This window comes from Triticum dicoccoides, chromosome 2B, assembly GCF_002162155.2.
Source record: "Triticum dicoccoides isolate Atlit2015 ecotype Zavitan chromosome 2B, WEW_v2.0, whole genome shotgun sequence".
Taxonomy (NCBI): domain Eukaryota; kingdom Viridiplantae; phylum Streptophyta; class Magnoliopsida; order Poales; family Poaceae; genus Triticum; species Triticum dicoccoides.
This window is the reverse complement of record NC_041383.1, coordinates 24,408,862-24,429,404: the sequence shown is the minus strand read 5'-3', so window position 1 is coordinate 24,429,404 and position 20,543 is coordinate 24,408,862. Positions and strand designations below refer to the sequence as shown.

General features: G+C 46.2%; 2 protein-coding genes across 6 annotated transcripts in view; both read right to left on the bottom strand.

Moving 5' to 3' along the window:
• Nucleotides 1-2,261: 2,261 nt before the first annotated feature.
• LOC119361886 (beta-glucosidase 16-like) lies at nt 2,262-7,977 on the bottom strand. The gene is made up of 12 exons (XM_037627050.1): nt 7,695-7,977; nt 7,512-7,578; nt 5,035-5,096; nt 4,868-4,943; nt 4,700-4,774; nt 4,528-4,615; nt 4,180-4,432; nt 3,920-4,035; nt 3,528-3,789; nt 3,347-3,449; nt 3,116-3,218; nt 2,262-2,627 (listed from the first exon to the last, which is right to left on the bottom strand). Exons 1-12 carry the CDS (start codon nt 7,827-7,829, stop codon nt 2,420-2,422), a joined length of 1,548 nt encoding a protein of 515 aa, XP_037482947.1. The 5' UTR covers nt 7,830-7,977; the 3' UTR covers nt 2,262-2,419.
• An 8,758-nt stretch (nt 7,978-16,735) lies between these two features.
• LOC119361885 (coatomer subunit beta'-2-like) overlaps nt 16,736-20,543 on the bottom strand; it is a 17,390-nt gene continuing 13,582 nt past the window's right edge. For all 5 annotated transcript variants that reach the window (XM_037627046.1, XM_037627047.1, XM_037627045.1 and 2 more), the window contains 10 exons: nt 20,500-20,543; nt 20,091-20,420; nt 19,823-19,884; nt 19,647-19,701; nt 18,576-18,612; nt 18,158-18,492; nt 17,924-18,055; nt 17,698-17,846; nt 17,285-17,359; nt 16,736-16,886 (listed from right to left, as the gene is read on the bottom strand). In XM_037627046.1, coding sequence (XP_037482943.1) covers nt 16,793-16,886; nt 17,285-17,359; nt 17,698-17,846; nt 17,924-18,055; nt 18,158-18,492; nt 18,576-18,612; nt 19,647-19,701; nt 19,823-19,884; nt 20,091-20,420; nt 20,500-20,543 — 1,313 coding nt within the window. In that variant the 3' untranslated portion in view covers nt 16,736-16,792. The remainder of the gene's footprint in view (nt 16,887-17,284; nt 17,360-17,697; nt 17,847-17,923; nt 18,056-18,157; nt 18,493-18,575; nt 18,613-19,646; nt 19,702-19,822; nt 19,885-20,090; nt 20,421-20,499) is intronic.

Below are 20,543 nucleotides of genomic sequence, written 5' to 3'. Positions count from 1 at the left end.
CGAAGGGAGTAAATGGTAGAACAAAGAGGTTGTCTGGAAGTTTTTTTCATCGTCTGGATGCAAAATTTTCTTTGAGTTTTTGTTGCGGCATGTCGTGAGGAACTACAAAATTGCTATATGGCACCTCCTGAAGAAGATTCAGTAGCATGTGTCATGGTGTACAAAATATGTCAGGCATATGGATATGTTCTGTGCTCTGCTCTGCTCTTGGGCAGGGAGTGTGTAAATCCCACTTGAGATCTTGAAGATAAGCAATTAAATAAACTGGTTTTCTTAATTAGCATGCCTTATCACACATATAAGATTGTCACAGAGATAGATGAAAAAAATATACAACACAAGAGAGGAGGAACCAATAATTTCCTCTCAACATTTCCTTTCATCGTGCCATATCGAACATCTGGTATTCATATGATCATATCTTTCCTTGGCACTTGTCACAGTCGTTTTCTCGGCTGAATGTATTGGATGCATGAACAGTAGCCATCAAGCAGAGATACCCCCTATATGTAAAACATGCCTTATGATTTTATTCTCCCTATAACTTTAGACACTGACAGTCGAGGAAGGCATGCCCACAGATAGGTTCAGAACATTTGTCAACTCCTTTGGTAAAAGGAAAGAATCGGAATGGCCACGTGTGGTGCCCAAGAAGCTGGTGCGCGAGCACGACTCTCATGCCGTGCAGAGGAGGAAAACCTTTTAGAAATACTCCGATTTCAAAATCTAATTTCGACTGCTTCACTTTGACATTAAACTTTGACCGCTAACTCAACCAACAAAACATAAGTTATGTATGTGACTTAAAATTTACACCAACAAAAACAGTTTTTGAATACGAATAACTTTTGTCATGCTTAACACACATTTGAATATTCTACTAGCAAGATGCCCGTGCGTTGTACGAAACATCAAGATGCATTTATATGAGTAGTTTATCTTGTGGGAGATAAGGATGATCGAGGGAAGGCCTTGTCTGTAAATGTGGAGAGGGGTGCGGGTATATTTTTGCAAAATTGTCATAGTTTCCTTCCTATTCGTCAGATATAGATCGGACGGCCTATATTGTAGGATGACAGGCACACCATCATCACCAACTCTGTTTTTTATAAGAGTAGAGATAAACATGGGAATATGAAAAACATAGTATTGGAATGTCATGGCTCATCTCAATCCTACATATTTTGGTTTATTTGATTGCATCATAAGAAAAGAGGATTCCTTCAAACAAGCAACGCTGGCGCGAATCCGCGATACGTCCGGTACAGGTAGGCTGAGTTGTTGACAGAACACACACAATTCTTGCTGTTTGTTACTTGTGAAGTTTGTGTTCCTCTTCCTCGTATGGAGTCAGGTCAGGTAACACCTGTGATACCCTGGAGAGGGACTTTGTAGTATTATATCGACAGTTGACTACCTGCTTTGAGAAGAGCAAGTTTGCATGCTGCTAATCTTACCTACTTTGTGACAGATCAACATATAATTTCTTCTAGAGTTTTAATGATGTGTGTTAATAGTATATTAGTAACACCTAGTTCAGTCATAGAATTATGCAACCTGATGGTGATTCTCTTGTCATTTTGTTACTCAGGCTGTGGCATGCGACACCTATCCTTGTGATCGTAAGCATCCTCGCATATTTTTTCTTCTTGGAGCAATTGCTGGAAAGGGGAAAGCCCGGTTGGAAAATCATATTAACCACCAACCACCTCAGAACAGCGACTGAAATTTTTTATATGAACAGCCATGATAAAACCCTCATTGCAACGGTAACTAACTTGAAAATGCGTGTATGTGCAGTACGTGTGGATATACGCGGCGATCCAGTTCCTCTTTGTTGTGTTCTTCACTCATTTGTTCTACAGATATGCAAGCAAACCAGAGCATACTCTGCTCACACCGCCTGAAGTTTCTGAATGATTTGTGATGCAAGGATGTCTGAGAACTGTTTATATGTGCCAGCTGCAACTGCTGGCTGTGATAACCTTCGTGGGTTTCGGCGTGGGGATGATCGACAACTCCATCATCATCGAAGTGCTCAGGTGGAGGACGATGGCCCCGGCCCAGCCGCGCCGCACTCGCAGGCTGCCACGTGTCACACAACAGCAGCAGCAGCAGAAGGCTCCGGCATCCAGCCCATGGTCTGGATGCAAAATCTTTCTGAGTTTTCTGTTGCAGCATGTTGTGAGGAACCACGTACAATGCTGTATAGCAGCTCCTGAAAGAGGATTCAGTAGCATGTGTCTGGTGTACAAACTATGTCAGGCATAAATGGCTATGCTCTGCTCTGCTCTTATCCAGGGCAGGGAGTATGTAAAAATCCCATTAGAAATCTTCAAGATAAGCAAGTAAACAAACATTTTTTTCTTAATTACCACTCCCTCTGACAGTTTCTTTTTACAGGTAGTGGCTGCAACTATCACGAATCTGCTCTTAGCGTCTGCACTTGGTCGGTCGGCCTAGAGCCCATGAGGAAGTCTCGGTACCACTTCGCCGACATCTTTGGAGTCCTCTTCTGCGTTTCATAATCCACATGATACAGCCCGAACCTCACCGTAAAACCGAAAGTCCACTCGAAATTGTCGATGATACTCCACACGAAGTAGCCACGCACGTTTGCTCCTTTCCTGTAACCGTCAGAAAAGAGTTAACACTTCCAAAATTTGCAGAGTTGCAGACAAATGAAAACAATAAGCATGCTTTGTAGGATACTTCTTGAACGGGCATGCCTAAAATTAGTATGAAAGGAAATATATATGGGGAAAGAAAATAAAATAAAATAAAGGATAGAACAAATAATATAGAAAAATTAGAGCCTTAAAGTAAAAAAGTAAAACAAACAATGTACAAAAGAAGGAAGTAAAAAAGGGAGGGGGGGGGGGGGGGGGGTTGCCAACTGCCGTGTGGCAGGAACTCGAGCAAAGCATGTGTTTGCTGAGTGCCACATGGCAGCAACTCGACAAACGTCCAATTTGTCAAGTCTCGTCCTTTAGCCTTGTATTTTCCTCGTGGAACTCGACAAATGTCATGTTTTTCTAGTACCCGACAAAATGGACTTGGCAAACAACCCGACACTAGGCAAAGTTCGAGATTCGAGTAGTGGGTTGCACGTCACCTGACTGCTGAAGATAGACATGTGAGATAACCCTGCAGGTAGTTCACTCTTTCAACGTCATTCATCAATTCGTCCATAGTGTTATTGCTGTGCTGCGAGTAACCTGAAAAGCTTAAGATAACACATGATCATTGTGAACGTATGGAGGCAAATGAGAAGGCACTAGAAGCTTCTCGATCTTCAGCGAGTTTACAGAATGCATCGTGAATTCGTGAGTCCATTGCCACTCACCATTTTCAGTAACGTAGAGAGGTATGTTCTCGTATCTCTGATTAACATACTTGACGATCCGCTCCATGCCCTCTGGAACATCATAGTAACCATCGAATGCAGTCTGCGACCATACGAACATGTGTGACAAAGAGGAGAAGAGTATGTATAGGATGGCAACACTGATCGAAGCAGTTCTTACGGGTTTCCCAATCGCCACGCCATCTCTTTCACCTGTAGCTAGGACTAGTGCATTCGCCTCATAAGCCTCATAAGCCTTAAGGTCGCACGGAGAAGAGATGCAATCCTTGACATAAATTGTCGTGTAATGGTTTACACCGATAAAATCCACCTTGTTCGTCTGCAGTAAGCTCTTCTCTTCTGAGGTGAACTTTGGTAAGTTGGATGATAACAACTCATGCATTTCTCTGGGATAATCACCAAAGAATATCGGCTCCAGAAACCTGAAGAAGAAAAATACACATTGAAAAAGATCATAGTACTAATAGTTCTTTTTTGTAGCATAACTATGTAAAGTTGATATGAACATTCTCATACTAGCTGTTGCACTTGCAAAGGTGAATCAAGACATACCAATCTACCTCAAAAGACAAGGCACGTCGTGCAGCCAAAATATCCTCCATGGTATTCGTGAGCGGCTCATACCATTTCATCGCAATCACAATCCCGATCGATCCGCCTTGCGTTGCCTAATTCACACACACACACACACACACACACACACACATTCATCAGAACAAGGCGCGGCGCTACTTTTGAGATCCAATGAAATGGTGCCCATTGCCAAGAAAGCACCTCAACTACGATGGACCAAGTTTGTTGGGTTCACTCACCTGGTAATTCTTCTTGTAGTTGTGGACAGCGGCTGCATGTGACAGCAGCATGTTATGAGCCGCAACGTAGGGCTCCCGATGAGAGTTCCCGCTCTCGCAGGTCCCGAACGGCGCGGAGCAGCGTGCCGGAGGGTACTTGCCCAGCACGTATGCAAGCCTGGTGAACAGGTTGGGCTCGTTGAACGTCGCCCAGAACTTGACCCGGTCACCAAACGCCTTGAAGCACACATCCGCGTAGTAATCGAACTCCTCCCTGGAAAAAGGCTTTGTTGTTTTTGACAATGCAAGGCAGGCGCTCTGCCGATTTCATCGAGACGAGGAAAAGAGAAACAAAGGAGCTGCACGTACCGAATTCCGGCGCCCAACCAACCGCCGTGTCGGGTCTCCATTTCATGCGGCAGATCAAAATGATGCAGTGTCACAAATGGCTCTATCCCTGGTTGACATTTTTGGCAGTAAGTTTAGATTGCTCTTCGTTGAAGAATGAAGACTATATAGTGGAATGTGTTCCATGTAGTACCTTTCTGCACGAGTGCAGCAATGAGGCGGTCGTAGAAAGCTATTCCGGCTGAATTTACGCCTCCAAGGCGGCCTCCTACAAGGATTCAATTCAGCGGCATTAATTTAGCTAAGCAACTAATTAACCGTGACCACTAAACCGCAAAACTTTTTGCTTGTTTTGGCATACTTGGTAGGATTCTCGCCCATGAAATTGAGAACCTGTAGGAGTTGACGCCCAAACTATGAATGATCTCCACATCTTCCTGTTCACAACACACTGTCAGAATGAGTAGATGCACCATGCATCACATGGCAATTACTGGTGAATTTGTCCTGATTTTGCTAACTCTGTACCATGTACCGGTGGTAGTGATCATCCGCTACGTCCCCGTTCCGTCCATCATCGATACCCCTAGCTGTAGTGAATCAAAGCTTTTTGAGAGAAAAGCACAAGTTTGAACTTTTAGAATTAAATAGATGATGACATCCACATCTGCGTTTGAACTGTTCATTCTTTTAGATAACATGCAGGAGTACTGTTCTGATATTAATGTTAGTTGGTCCGATGGTCATAAGATAAGGGAATATCGTCCTCTACATTAGAGGGAGAGAAAAAGGATAAGCACAATTCTATAACCACTCGCATAATTATCCGCGGAATGTTGTTGAAGTTGTGGGATCACGCTCTCATAAGAATGGGGATCTGCCGACTTGCAAGTTGTGGGATCACTCAGTCATTTGTAGTCTACTTCGAGTCGCTCGGTGTGTTGTTGGTGTAGCACTTTGGCACCTATGTATCTGGCCTTGGGTGCTTGTGGACGTTGAGGTGTTGTATTTGTATCGGTTCGAATATTGGTTGGTGCTTTATATATAATAAAACGGGGCAAAAGCCTTTATGATAAGAAAGAATGAAAATACCCAGAAGCAAGGATGTTTCTTTCTAAGCTAAACACGAGGAAAAGGCAATGCTCTATTAATTCAACAGTCAACACTACTGAATCTTTCAAGGTGAACTGTTTCTTTTTTTCGATAAGGTGAACTGTTTTGGACTCCAGTGTTTGCTGTAATAGGAAATGGTTTATGTCTCTGTCTTGCTGATAATTCGCTAACACTAAAGTGCTACATGGTTACCATACATGCATGGTAAATTAATAGAGCATCCAGTCCACCTTTAATGAAGCCGAAGCCGGTTCTCTGAATTGCTATTTAGGGGAGGGATCCACAATGTATGCCGAATTCTCTTTTGGGCCATGGAACCAGTTCTCGCATATTGTGGAGCCGTTGCCAAAGCCAAATTTATGGGAACCAAAGCAGGTAGCTGCTTCGATTGTAGTTTGGTGCGTGCGCTTCCAAGAAAGAGAGGTTGAGAAATCAGGCATGGCACCTAAAATTTATGTTTGTTTATTCTCAAATAGTCCTCCCATTCTTATAGGATATGGCATCGCATACTTGTCGAGCAACCACACAAATATCATCGATGCTAAATCATACAGATGTGTCAAATCATTTGGCATCATTGTGGAGCAACCACACAAATAGCACATGTGCTAAATCATACAGATGTGTCAAATCGTTTGGCATCGTTGTCAAGCAACCACACAAATAGCACCGGTGCTAAATCATACAAATGTGTCAAATCGTTTGGCATCGTTGTCGAGCAACCACACGAATACGGAATATCACCCTCTGAATCTTTTTATTGTCCAGCCCAATTGGTTTGGCATTAGAGCACCCTACTGCTCCGGTTCCCATATTTTTGGCTTGGGCGATGGGTTGCACAATGGTGGGCATTAGTGCCAAACGCCAAAAATCATATATGGCAACATTATTTGGCTACACATTATGGATACCCGAACGAGAGCGACAGCATGCTCGGACGCCAAAGGAATTAGGCTGAACAATAAAAAATGATTGATTTGCATGTCTTGCCTTGTGGAGTAGGGACAAGGTTGGAGAGAAAGAGAATTGTTTATAAAAATAATAGACCCCATCTCGAAATAAGTGTCTTAATTTTAATATAACTTTGTACTGAAAGAGTATATGACAGTTAGTGTGCATCACTCGATGATGGTCTTTTCTTCTCTTTGAAAAATAAATAATTGGTGTCACAATCAGGCCCATGTTGCACCAGTGTTTCAGATGACTATAGTGGACACAAATAGTTTTCTTTTTTGCGGGTAACACAAATAGGAAATTTGACAAGGATGCTAATTGATTAGTGCACAGCTAACTTCTTTTAAATACACCGGTTAGGACGTTTGAGTATATACGCACGCACGCACACACGCGCACTCACACAACGCCTACTGAAGATCGGATCGAAATTGTGGAGCTTCAAGGTAGGCAAAGTCGCCATAGATCGTCTGCTATCTATGTAAACGTCGCCTCCCAACCTATGATTTGATCTCCGATGAGAGATACAACCACAGATTGGTTGGTTCTCATTATATGGCGATCGAATTTGGGCACGCACAGAGTGTGGATGCGGCTTAGCTATTGCTCGCCGTCTCTGTTTCGTACAGCGGGGGTGGAAAGGAACCACTCATTTTCATCTTCATATATCCCCCTAAGCAACATGGATCACACAATCCTAAAAGAAAACACCTGACACACATGGATCACGCAAGGGCATCGAAGCAGAAAAGAGAAAAGATGACTTACAGCCACTGTTTCAAATAGCGTTTACAAAAGGTCTTGCACTAAGAGACTTTGGTCCAAACAAATGAACAAATATTTTAAATAGCGCGCTATAGCTCCGCTATAGCACGCTATAGCATTTGAAAGAGGTCCGGCGCTAAGATGCTTAGCGCGCTATTTAAAACTTTGCTTACAGCGCGTGTGGGTGAAGACATCCCAGTTGCTGAGGCCCTTGCCGTCCTCCAGGTACGCGCCCTCGATCTGGAAGTAGAAGCAGAAATCATGCTGCGTCGTCAGCAACCGTGCCATGGGACCGAGGAGAACGACAAGGCAAAAGAGAGACGACGCCGGCCGAAGCCAAGCTCCGATCCACCAACCTGGTAAGCCGACGTCGCGACGCCGAAGAGGAACCCCGGCGGGAACTCGGCGCGGTCGAGCCCTCGCGCCGACGGCACGAGGACTAGGATCGCCAGCGCCGCCAGCATGGGCATGCCCGTCGTCGCCGCGGCCATTTCCCCGTCGATCGCCACCTCAAGCTGGACTAACTGGAAAGGCAACGCCTCTTGGTTTATGAGGAGGCAGCGGCTAGCCCCTCCTGCAGGCTCACTTAGAGGCCACAGCAAAGTGGGTAAACCAGGTCCCCTCCTACAACTGCAATATACAGTATATAGTAGCAGAGTCCACATACGGCATGGCCGATGGCCCATATTTATAGGCCACACCAAGCTTTGCTTGCTAGTAATACCCCCGTGGTGCACGTGGAATGGCATGTGAAGGAGATCACATAATGGAATGGTAGATGAAAGATAGTCGTAACCTCTCACGATGGTGACACCTCGGCGGACTCAACAAAAAAAAACTCAGAATATCTTTTTTGTTAGATTCTCTCAAAATATCTGTGCACCCATTGTTTTGTTGCTCAACTCGTCTCTACAGCTCCCGCACTGCCGCCGTTCTCCCTCACCAACCAGAGCGATCTCCCGCCTCAGAGCATGGTTAATAAGACAGCCTTGCTGCTGGCTACTCCCTCCTTTCCGGTTTATAGGGCTCAATTCAAAAATCTCACCAACCAAGGTAGATGATGAGTGATGGAATACTTTTTGTAGTTTGCAAAAGCACCTAATTAATGCTCTTGTTTTCCTTAAAAAATTATGTTTACCAATGTATTAATTGCAATGCATGCATGCATAAAGTACATGCATTGGTCAATTTTCTCTTAATATTTGCATGCAATGATTTAATGCACCTTGGAATCTGAACATGTAATGGGGAACAACCATATTGAGCCTTATAAAATGGAAAAACTGAAATTTTGAGATAAGCCCTATAAACCGAAAAGGAGGGAGTATATGCCAATGTCATGTCACCTAAAGTCTACATAAAAGCCCACTAGTATAATAGATTGGCTCTAAACTAGCTACTGGTATTTAAAGCTTGCATGTGGAGAAAGGGAAAGAGATATACGTGACTGGTGAAAAGGAGGTCGCATGCAGGTTTCTTTTCTTGGTTCCTGTGTTGGAGCTGGCGATTGATGAAGCACCCGCTTCCTTCTCTTTCTTGCCTTCTCTCTCCTCTCCAGCTGTGATTTTGATAACTAGCAGGAGTACATCACGGAATTAATGGCCGGTCTTGACGTGTCCCACCTTGACTAACTCTGCTTGCAGGTGCCGGTTGGCGGGCGGGCCTATTTCACCTGGGCGCTACAATGGCTACGTCCATGCTGCTTATTTTGCTGGTATGAACTCCGCCGATACTCTGATGAACGCGTCTTCAAAAACGTGGAGTTCAAAGTCCGTCCCAAGTATAACGACCAGCAGGTCGCAGAGGTAGATAGCATCTTTGCCTCACAGGATTTCAAAAATATAGGAATAGGAAAAACGGAGGATTTGTCTGCTTAAATCTAACAAGAATTTGTTTTGTTTCAGTGCATCAAAAGAAAAACATAGTATTAGAGGTTTGAGCGTATGCTAAAAACCTGAAGGAATGTAGCGCAAATGATTCTTTCTAAAAAGTTTGAGCGGATGCTAAAACAACTCTACTCAATTGTAATGGCTTGAAGCGGTATGGATTGGCTACGGATGTTACCTCTGGTGAGTTATCGGACCGAGCTAAAGGGGCCGCATATCGCGCCACACAGACAGACTCGCGACCTTGTTGAGCCCATCAGGCCCAATTTAACCACATTCGCCCGAAATTGCCACCAGATCAGCGGCCCAGTACGTATAGCGCTCGCTGAGCTAGATTCAGAGCTAATCGAACGATAAAAAAATGTCTAAAAGTGATTATCCAACGGTTGCGGAGGCTAATGACCTGAAAGGGCAGGAAAAATGCTCAGTTACAATGTACTTAAATGTGAAATGGCTTATAGCCAGCTGACTGGACCCTATTATAGTTGCTCTAATGCCGCCAACTCGAGCTCCTCTACCCAACGCTGCTGCACCACCCTAGCTCACCTGCCCAACACCGCTCCCTGCACTCCGCTGCCCGTCCCAACCCCTTGGAGTGAATTGCAAACAACTACCACATTTGAAGTTCTCATCCCGAATTGCCACAACATTTCTTGTGGGCCCCAAAAATTTATCTCTTTTCTTGCAAAAATAATCAATAAACACCCATCATTGATCGGGGGCATATTGATCTGATTTCTGACAGCTAGGGCCCGCCTATAACTGCTGACATGGCATAAAAGTGTTAGACTATGTATAGCTTCTATACCTATGTACGTATATGGTACATATTGTAACACAACCATTATATATAATGAGATAAGCCACCCCTAGAGGGTTGTGCTGGTTCCCCAAAACTTATTGTCTTACATGGTATCACGCTAGGTTACGATCGCTTCCGCTTCTAAACCCTAATACCCGCACCGCCGCCGCAGCCGCCGCCGCCTTCACCGCCGCCGCCGCGCCACCGATCGCGCCGCCGCCATGTCGAGCGCCGCCACCACCGGTTCCACTGCTGCGGGCTTCCTCCCGGCCTCTCTTGCGGCTCTGCTCAACCTCCCGCTCGATGCCGTCTCTGTTCCGGCTCCGATTGGGACAAGGAGCATCGGCTCCGTCTTCTCCACGCCGCCGGCGCCCTCGCTTGGGCGTGACCTCGTGGTCCACACCGCGGCGCCGCCGTCCGCTGCGGACTCCGCAGGCGTCGTCCCGCCGCTCCTGCCGCAAGCGGATCACACTGCCCCGCTGGCGGGGTTGGCGGCGTCCGCCCCGGCCGCGGGCCTTGCGGCGTCCGCACCGGCCGCGAGCTTTGCGGCGCCCGCCCTGGCTGCGGTCCCGCCTCCTCCCGCATCGGCTTCGGTGCCTCCGGCTGCCTCCATGGTGTTTGCACCCCAGGCAGCCTCCTCGATGGGATTGTCTTCGCCGCCGCCGTTTCACTTCGGTCATCTCATCACCATCAAGCTCTCCGCCGACAACTACATCTTCTGGCGTGCGCAGGTTCTCCTGCTCTTGGGGAGTCACTACCTGCTAGGCTACGTCGACGGATCGCTTCCCTGCCCACCCGCGCTGGTAGACAGCGTGCACGGTCCGGTCTACAATCCGGCCCATCGCGTCTGGACGGGGCAGGACCAGGCGAACCTCTCCTCCATCCAGGGGTCGCTCTCGCCGGCAGTTGCCGGCCTTGTTGTCTTCGCGAAGACGTCTCATGAGGCCTGGACCATCCTTGAGCGCACCTTTGCAGCGCAGTCCCAGGCTCGTGTCTCTGCACTCCGTCGTCAGCTTGGAGAGTGTCAGAAGCTTGACTCCACTGCCATTGAGTTCTACAACAAGGTCAAGGGCCTCACCGACACATTGGCCTCCATTGGACAGCCCCTCACCGACTCCGAGTTCAACTCGTTTATTGTCAATGGTCTTGATGAGGAGTATGATGCCTTAGTCGAGATCATCAACGAGCGGGGCAACTCGACACCCATGCTGGCACACGAGGTTTTCTCTCGGCTCCTTCTCACTGAGCAACGGGTCGAGACTCGCCGCACCAGGGGCACTGGCTCCCTCTCGGCCAACGCCGCCACCAAGGGTGGCCGCTCTTCTTCATCACCCCGGTCTCCCTTGGGGCTGCCACCGTCGCCCGCCTCGGCCCCCCCACCTATTGCGACCTTACCGGGGGCTGGCGGTCCACGTGTGTGTCAGCTTTGTGGCCGCGATGGGCACTGGGCCTCCAAGTGTCATAAGCGCTTCCAGCGAAGCTTCCTTGGTCTTGGCAATGACGGCAAAGATACACGCAACAATGCCCGTCAGGTCGCCATGGCTGATCGTCCCGCGCCGCAGAAGCAATAGGGACACACTCAGTCCTACTCCATCGATCCACACTGGTACATGGATTCTGGGGCGACAGAGCATCTAACCAGCGAGATGGGGAAGCTTCACACTCGTGAACCCTATCATGGCTCCGACAAGATCCACACCGCCAATGGAGCAGGTATGCACATCTCTCATATTGGTCAAGCATCTCTTCTCACTAGACATGCCAATAGGAGTCTTCAGCTTCGAAATGTTCTTCGAGTTCTATCTGTGACCCGTAATCTTCTTTCAGTTCCTAAACTCACACGTGATAATAATGTGCTTTGTGAATTTCACCCTTTTGATCTTTTTATTAAGGATCGGGGCACGAGGGACATTCTTCTTAGTGGGCGGTTGTGCCAGGGCCTCTACCGTCTGGAGCATCCTGGTGTCGCTCGTGTTTTCAGTGGAGTTCGGGTCTCTCCATCACAGTGGCATGCTCGTCTTGGTCACCCGGCCACACCTATTGTCCGTCATATTTTGCGTCGTCATGAGCTTCCTAGTTTGTCTAGTCATAAAGATGTAGCAGTGTGTGATGCTTGTCAGCAGGGGAAGAGTCATCAACTTCCTTTTTCGGAGTCCAGTCGTGAGGTGAAACATCCTTTAGAACTTGTGTTTTCAGATGTATGGGGTCCTGCTCAGACTTCTGTCAGTGGTCATAATTACTATATCAGTTTCGTTGATGCTTATAGTCGCTTTACCTGGCTTTACCTTATTAAACGCAAATCTGATGTGTTTGATATTTTTGTTCAGTTTCAAAAACATGTTGAACGTCTTCTCAAGCACAAAATTGTTCATGTCCAGTCAGACTGGGGGGGCGAGTATCGCAACCTCAACTCTTTCTTTCAGTCGCTTGGGATAGCTCATCGTTTAGCATGTCCACATACACATCAGCAGAATGGTTCAGTCGAACGTAAGCATCGTCATATTGTTGAAGCTGGTCTTACTCTTTTGGCCCATGCATCTGTTCCGTTTCGGTTTTGGAGTGATGCTTTCACCAATGCATGCTTTCTCATCAACCGTACTCCTACTCGTGTTTTAAACATGAAGACTCCCATTGAGGTTCTCCTTAATGAACAACCTGATTATACCTTTCACAAGGTATTTGGGTGTGCTTGCTGGCCGCATCTTCGTCCATATAACAAGCGCAAGCTTGAGTTTCGTTCTAAGAAGTGTGTTTTTCTTGGCTATAGCTCTCTTCATAAAGGTTACAAATGTCTTCATGTTCCCACTAATCGTGTCTATATATCTCGGGACGTCGTGTTTGATGAGCATGTTTTTCCCTTTGCCAACCTTCCTGTGTCCACTGTCGAACCACCATCCCTGCATTCATCCTCTGTTGCTTCTGACCAATTTGATGATGTTGCATACTCTCCTTTGCTGTTACCTAACCATGGTGCAGGAACCGGACGTGGAGCTCGTTTGGAGCTGTTGGAGGATTCACCATCATCATCGTCGTCTTCTGGTGGGCACGTCGATCGCCCTATGTTGCATGGCATCGATTCGCGTGCCCATGCATGGTCACCCGACGAGCCCGTCGCGCCGAGCATCTCCACTGCTCGGTCCGTTTCGCCAGCGGCCGCCGAGTCGCCCGCGGCTCGGCCCGTCACGCCGTCTTCGCCTGCGGCTCGGCCCGTCACGCCGTCTTCGCCCGCGGCTCGGGTCCTCACGTCGCCTTCATCAGCGGATCGGCCCGCGACACCGGCCGCGCCACGGCCCACTATGCCGAGCTCGCCATCGGCCCGGTCTGTGATGCCGGAGTCGCCAGCTGCTTCGTCTGCTCTGCCTGTTTCGCCGGTGGGTCGGCCTTCTTCGCCAACCGAGTCCAAGGCTACCGTGACTGGCTCCTCGTCACCGGCTGACTCGTCAACGTCGCCGTCCTCCAGCCCGTTGCAGGCTGCTCCGTCGACCTCGGTGGTTCCTGTGTCCCGACCACATACACGCAGTCGCAGTGGCATTTTCAAACCTAAGGAACGTAAGGATGGTACGGTTGCTTGGTTGGCTGCTTGTTTGGCTGCTGCTGTTGCGGATCCATCTTCTGAGCCTCGCTCATATCAGGCTGCCCTGCGCATTCCACATTGGCGAGAGGCTATGGAGCAGGAGTTTCATGCTCTTCTTCGTAACAAGACATGGACTCTCGTTCCTCCACCACCACGGGTAAATGTTATTGACTCAAAATGGGTATTCAAAGTGAAGAAGCATTCGGATGGATCTATTGAGCGTTACAAAGCGCGACTTGTTGCTCGCGGTTTTCGGCAGCGTCATGGTCTTAGACTATGAGGACACCTTCAGTCCTGTCGTCAAGCCTACCACTATTCGGCTTCTTCTCTCCATTGTTGTTTCTCGTGGTTGGTCACTTCGTCAACTTGATGTGCAGAATGCTTTTCTACATGGATTTTTGGAGGAAGAGGTTTATATGAAACAGCCGCCTGGTTTCTCTGATCCTGATCGTCCTGACTATATCTGTCGTCTTTCCAAAGCACTATATGGTTTGAAGCAAGCTCCTCGTGCCTGGCATGCCCGCCTTGCCTCTGCCCTTCGTGCTCATGGGTTTGTGCCGTCTACTGCTGACACTTCGTTATTTCTTCTATAGAAGCCAGAAGTCACTATGTATCTTTTGGTATATGTCGATGATATTATCCTTGTCAGCTCTTCTCAGTATGCTGCTGATGCTCTTGTCTGCTCTCTTGGTGCTGATTTTGCGGTCAAAGATCTTGGGAAGCTTCACTACTTTCTTGGAGTTGAGGTCACTTCTCGTGCTACTGGTCTTGTCCTTACGCAGAAGAAGTACTCCTTGGAGTTGTTACAGAGAGCTGGCATGCTGAAGTGCAAACCGACCACCACACCCATGTCGTCTACCGACAAGATAACAGCTGTTGATGGTGAGCTTTTGTCTCCTACGGATGCCACAGAGTACAGGAGCATTGTTGGTGGACTTCAGTACTTGACGATCACGAGACCAGATATCTCTTATGCTGTTAACAGGGTTTGTCAGTATCTTCAGGCTCCCAGAGATACTCATTGGGCTGCTGTTAAACGCATTCTTCGTTATGTTCAGTTCACCCTGACATTTGATATGCATATTCGGCCGACTTCCTCTCGGGTCCTTTCGGCCTTCTCTGATGCAGATTGGGCTGGTAGCCCAGATGACAGGCGATCCACGGGGGGTTATGCAGTATTCTTTGGCTCTAATTTGATCGCCTGGAGTGCTCGGAAACATGCTACTGTGTCACGTAGCAGTACTGAAGCTGAGTACAAGGCTGTGGCTAATGCTACTGCAGAGATTATTTGGGTGCAGTCTTTGCTTCAGGAGTTGGGTTTGTCTCAACCACAGCCTCCTATTCTTTGGTGTGATAACATCGGTGCTACATACCTTTCTGCAAATCCAGTATTTCATGCCCGAATGAAACACATTGAAGTTGACTATCACTTTGTACGGGAACGTGTATCACAGAAGCAACTCCAGATCAAGTTTATCTCATCTAAGGATCAACTTGCAGACATCTTCACTAAGCCTTTACCGCTGCCACAGTTTGAGGCTTGTAGGCGCAATCTTACCCTTCTCAGTTCTTTAGAAAGTGGCTAAGATTGAGGGAGGGTGTTAGACTATGTATAGCTTCTGTACCTATGTACGTATATGGTACATATTGTAACACAACCATTATATATAATGAGATAAGCCACCCCTAGAGGGTTGTGCTGGTTCCCCAAAACTTATTGTCTTACAAAAAGAGTCAACACCATTTGTTGACCATCAAATTAGACATGGGGCTCACCAGTATGTGACATTTCGTCAAGCACCTTGTGTGTATGTGCAGTGCGCCGCCGGAGCAGCAGGCCATGGCACACGGTGCTCCGGCGGGCTTGACTATCACCTGCACCGCCCTACTAATCCTCGTTCAGCACCACCATGTATGAGGGTGAAGGCGCGGTTCATGGAGGCTATGCGCGAGGAGGATGGCAACTGCGTGCTCGCCGCCATGATCCCAATGACGAGTTGGACCGCCGTTAGCACCGCTGCCCCTTCCTTCTCGCCGCTCCCGGAGTCGTCCATCTCCGTGGCGCCGGAGCTGTCGTCGTGCGCTTGGGTCGTTCCAGTGGCTGGACGCGGCGGCGGCCACGTATCCCTCGCCGCCCTGGAACCCGATGGCAGCGCCAGAAATCGCATCGATGGAAGGTGACGAGCACGACACGGGTGGCAGCGCGGAGCAGGCGCTCGGGTTGCAGCCATGGCGCAGAGCAGCTCGGGCTGCACTTCTCAAATGGGCGATTGCGCCTTCTCGACGGCTCAGGGAGCAAGTCGCCAGCGAGAAGCAGCAGCAGAGTATGCGTCAGTGGCAAGCAGCGACGGCGGCAACCCATGGTGGCGGGTGCGTGCGGGCAGGAGAGGTGCGGAGGGAAGGAGAGAAGGTGGACAAGGAGTGGATAGTATCCTGGTGGTGCACCGTGCACGTGGAATGGCATGTGAAGGAGATCACATAATACTCTAGTGTAGGTGAAAGATAGTCGTAACCTCTCACGATGGTGACACCTCCGCGGACTCAACAAAAAACTCTAAATCTCTGTGCAGCTAGCCTCTCCTGTTGTGCAGATAGCCGCCGATCTCCCTCACCAGCCTGAGCGATCCCTCCAGCTCGAGCTCCTCTGCCCGACACCGCGGCAGCCAGCACCACCCGAGCTCACCCGCCCGACACCGCTCCCTGCTCTTCTCTGCTCTTGTCTCTTGTCTTGGGCAGAGGACATAAGTATGTAAATAAAAGTGAATAAACTCTCTGCTGATTGTCAGAAGAGATACGTAGATGATAATGTAAATTTCCTCTCAACATTTCATTTTCAGTACATCTGATATCCATATCTTCCCTTGGCACTTGTCGCCATCATTTTCTCGGCTGAATGAATTGGATGCATGAATAGCAGCCATCAGCAGTGATACCCCATATCCATATCCATATCTTATTGAGGAATGTACAACTTTTCTTTTGAGAAATATACAACATATCCATGAGGCCATAGACCGATATACATACATGTACATGTGTGGTAAATACGCTGAAAACTTGGTCAGTTGCGGGCAGTTAATACTCCCTCCGTCCGGAAATACTTGTCCTAGAAATCTAGACTTATTTTAGTTATATCTAGACTTATTTTAGTTATAGATCTAGGACAAGTATTTCCGGACGGAGGAGAACATATCAAATGGTATTTCCCCTGCTGCCCGCGACAACGAAATTTCCTTCATGGTCAACCTCCATAATTACCAATCCATCCTTATGCCCGATCATAACCCTGTACACAGTGTGTGCACTGTTAATGTACATCATCATCAAAATTTACACACATGTAGAATACATCCATATGAACATGTGATTTTTCTCATATTTCTTTGAAACTTTAAAGCGTGATTTTTGAAAAACAAATTGAGCATATTTGATCCTTCGATGGACTAGAAAGTCCCCGCTAGAAAGGAAAATATTTCATCCTTCAATGTTAAAAAGGGTGACAAGCAAGGGGATTCAACGCACTTTAAAGTGAAAACTTCGGTTATGAATCAAAAGGAAAAGAGAGAACTAGATCCTCAATTTTATTGTGTTATTTTATCCCTTTTTCTTTAATCTCTTAAGGTAATGGCGACGTAACATCGATCTTGGCAATTCACAACTAGAGTAGAAGAAAACTGCACTCACCTTCTCAAGTCTTCCGTAATACTACACCTCAATGCATGAACTTCATAGAGGCTGAAGTTAAGTATACCCTCGAGCCTGAAAGAGTACAAAATGTGTAGATCGTTACTTACTACTCCCTCCATAAAGAATTATAAAAGCGTTTAGATTACTACTTTAGTGAACTAAATGATCTTATATTTCTTCACAGAAGGAGTACAAACAACAATGGCATAGCTTTTCCGTATATCGGCTTTACATAGTCCATGCAAGAAGAGGGGTGTTCATAAGGTTAAGGGGGGAGACCCCAAGTGAGGGCCAGCTCCTCATCATTTGTTGAATCATGATCCACCCTAGACTTTCTCATTTGAATCACGATCCATAAATTATGAAATAGGACTTCAACCATAAGAAATGTGCCTGCAATCAGTGCTTACATGAAGGTAGTTGAGTTCCAAAGACGAACAGTTCCGTCCCACGAACCTGTCATTACTTTTGGAAGCATAGGATGGGAACAGACGGTACTGACTCTACTTGTGTGCCCTTCAAGTGTTTTAATACAACTATTTGTCTGCAAATCCCAAATCTGTTTCAAGAGGAAGAAAATGTTAAAGGAAATGCTCCATGTATGTGCTCCAGTGTTCTTTAGAGAAGAGTCAACACCTTGGCAGTCTTATCATCAGATCCTGTAATTAAAAATTGCTTATCACCACGAGAAAAGTAATCCAAACATCTCACTTTGGATGTATGGCCAGCCAACGTGAGGTTAGAACGGGGAGAATCAAGACTCCAAATCTGAAATTTCATTTTAAGGAGTTTACAATCACTTTAGTAACAGGCTAAATTAATGGTCACAGCAAACATTTGGTTAGGAAAATGGGAGGATTGGAACCAAACCTTAATAGTCTTGTCCTGGGAAACACTAGCAAAAATAGTTGCATCTTTGGGATTAAATGCTATTTGGTACACAGAACCTTTGTGTCCCTTAAATGTCTGAGCAGATTTCCAGCCCTTTTTCCAGTCCCACAGCTCAATATCGTAGTCATGGGATGCTGACAATACGTAAGTCTTAGTTGGGTGAACAGCCAAAGAAGTGATTGATGCATTATGAGCCTTCAGATTCTTGACTTCCTCCCATGTATCATAATTGTACACATAGATCCAACCTTTACGATCTCCGGCGGTTCCAGCCACAATCCACTGCTCCCTTTCAATGAAACTAGCTGTCAAAACTGCAGTTGGAGCGATTGAAAATTATAAGGTGCATGAGAGAAACTAATTAAGCATTGAATAATGAATGTTATGGCGAACTCACATGGCAAGCCTTTTTGCTCATGAACCAATTCCTGCGGCTAATTGTCAAGTAAATAATTAGGCTATGTTTGATATTACTGTGGAATAGTCAAACCAAAAAAAATTGACTGCCACATACTCTAGATTCTAGAATGACCAAAAAAATGTGACTCAAATATAATATATCATAGCCAACTTCTCCTAATTATTTGTCCAGCTCATTTAAAAGAAAAATCGATTTGAAATTTGAAAGCTTGTTACAGCACTTCTTAAATGCTACTCCCAAAACCTTTGCAGAACTATTAATGCTGATTTGGTGTGCATACTTTACATTGACCTTCGAGAGCACGACTAACATGAACCATATAGCTTATTTCCCACGTAAATCTAAACTTACTAACAATCCTAGAAGTCAATCTATCATTACTTAGCTCAAGCTACTGCATTTTATAACACTATTAATGTTGGAGTTGATGGCATTAGTATGTGTGACATCCTACATTCCGGCCCCTCATCACATGAAGACTGATTGACATGTACTTTGATGTCGTCTCTAGAAAAAGACAGACTGAGATATGGGACCACTTGGCATCTTTGAAGAAATATAAAAAAAAATGCCAAATCATAAGTTTGAAATCACATTATGTACAATTGAACAAGCACAACACCACTTAACCATCTTAGCTCCATATCTTCCGTATTTCTTGTTCTTCAAAAAAGAGCTTTGGAGGGGTGTAGCACAAGTGCAAGGACATCTGGCCCCTCCAAACGACAAACGCCTACCGACCAATTACATAATACATGGAAGTGTCTATCTATCATACCAATTTTGTTTTGGTTCAAGAGGGACGACTTCTCTTCTTATGAAGCTATTGTAATCGTTTATGTGCTCACAGGTTGGGCCATGAGGTCTGTTGCTCGCGTCCTCTTGATTTAATTCCATTTGATGGCAGCAATAGCTTCTAAATCATGTTTCCTATTCCTTGGCGCACAGGACTTAAGCAAGTTTTTATAGAATGTCAAAGTAACAATAGACCATGTTTGGATGACAAGTAAGAGTAGATTCCACTAATAAATAACAGTAGTCACTAACCTTAGTTTGATAGTTCCAAATACAAAAGTGGCTTTCGAAATGACTTGTTATAATCCTGCATTGCATTTGCACATAAGGACATATATCATTGATATTGCTGATGTCTCACGCACCAAAATGAACAGTGATTATGATATAATTTAATGCTTGCTAAATAATTGAAAATGACCACTCACCACGGCTTTGTTGGATGCACATCCATAGAGAATATTTTAGTGAACTTCTCCATGGGTATGATCTGATCAAACAAATTAAACAAACAATAATCAATACACCAAAAAAATATGCACACATGCTCGTTTTAATTACGAAGGATATGTGCATGGGCCTACAAAATAAACAAGATTGGGTTGAAAGTAATAAGTTATCTCCTGATAGACAGAGCTAATTAATGATCCCAGTGAGAATTACACATAGCATTGTTTACGTACTTGACGAACTCACCTCAACATTTATTATCTCTCTTTGCAGTTCAAAAACAGCTTGGAGCGTCACCTCATGCACCGAATGAGCGTTCTTCTCTTTTACATCAGAAAAAAAATTACAGTAGTCGATATCGGCTCTTACTTGTCCGATATCCTTCAGCTCTTCATCGCTCATTACGCTGCTCTGAATCACAAACTCATCCTTGTGCGGCGCTGGCTGCTGCCAGCCCCTCATTCTTACAAAGAGGGTGTAGGTTGACTTCGGTGGAATGTTGCCGTAGAGCCCCTTGTCATAATACCTATCTGGGCTCCCTGATACGAGTCTAAAGGCAAAGCGGTGATCTGTGTTTAGACTCGTATCAGGGAGCCCAGATAGGTAATCTGTGCTCCCTGATACGAGTCTAAAGGCAAAGGCGGTGATCTGTTTTGTTCCTTAGGTAAAGTGCCCACGTAATCAAGTTGTTTTGCTCAA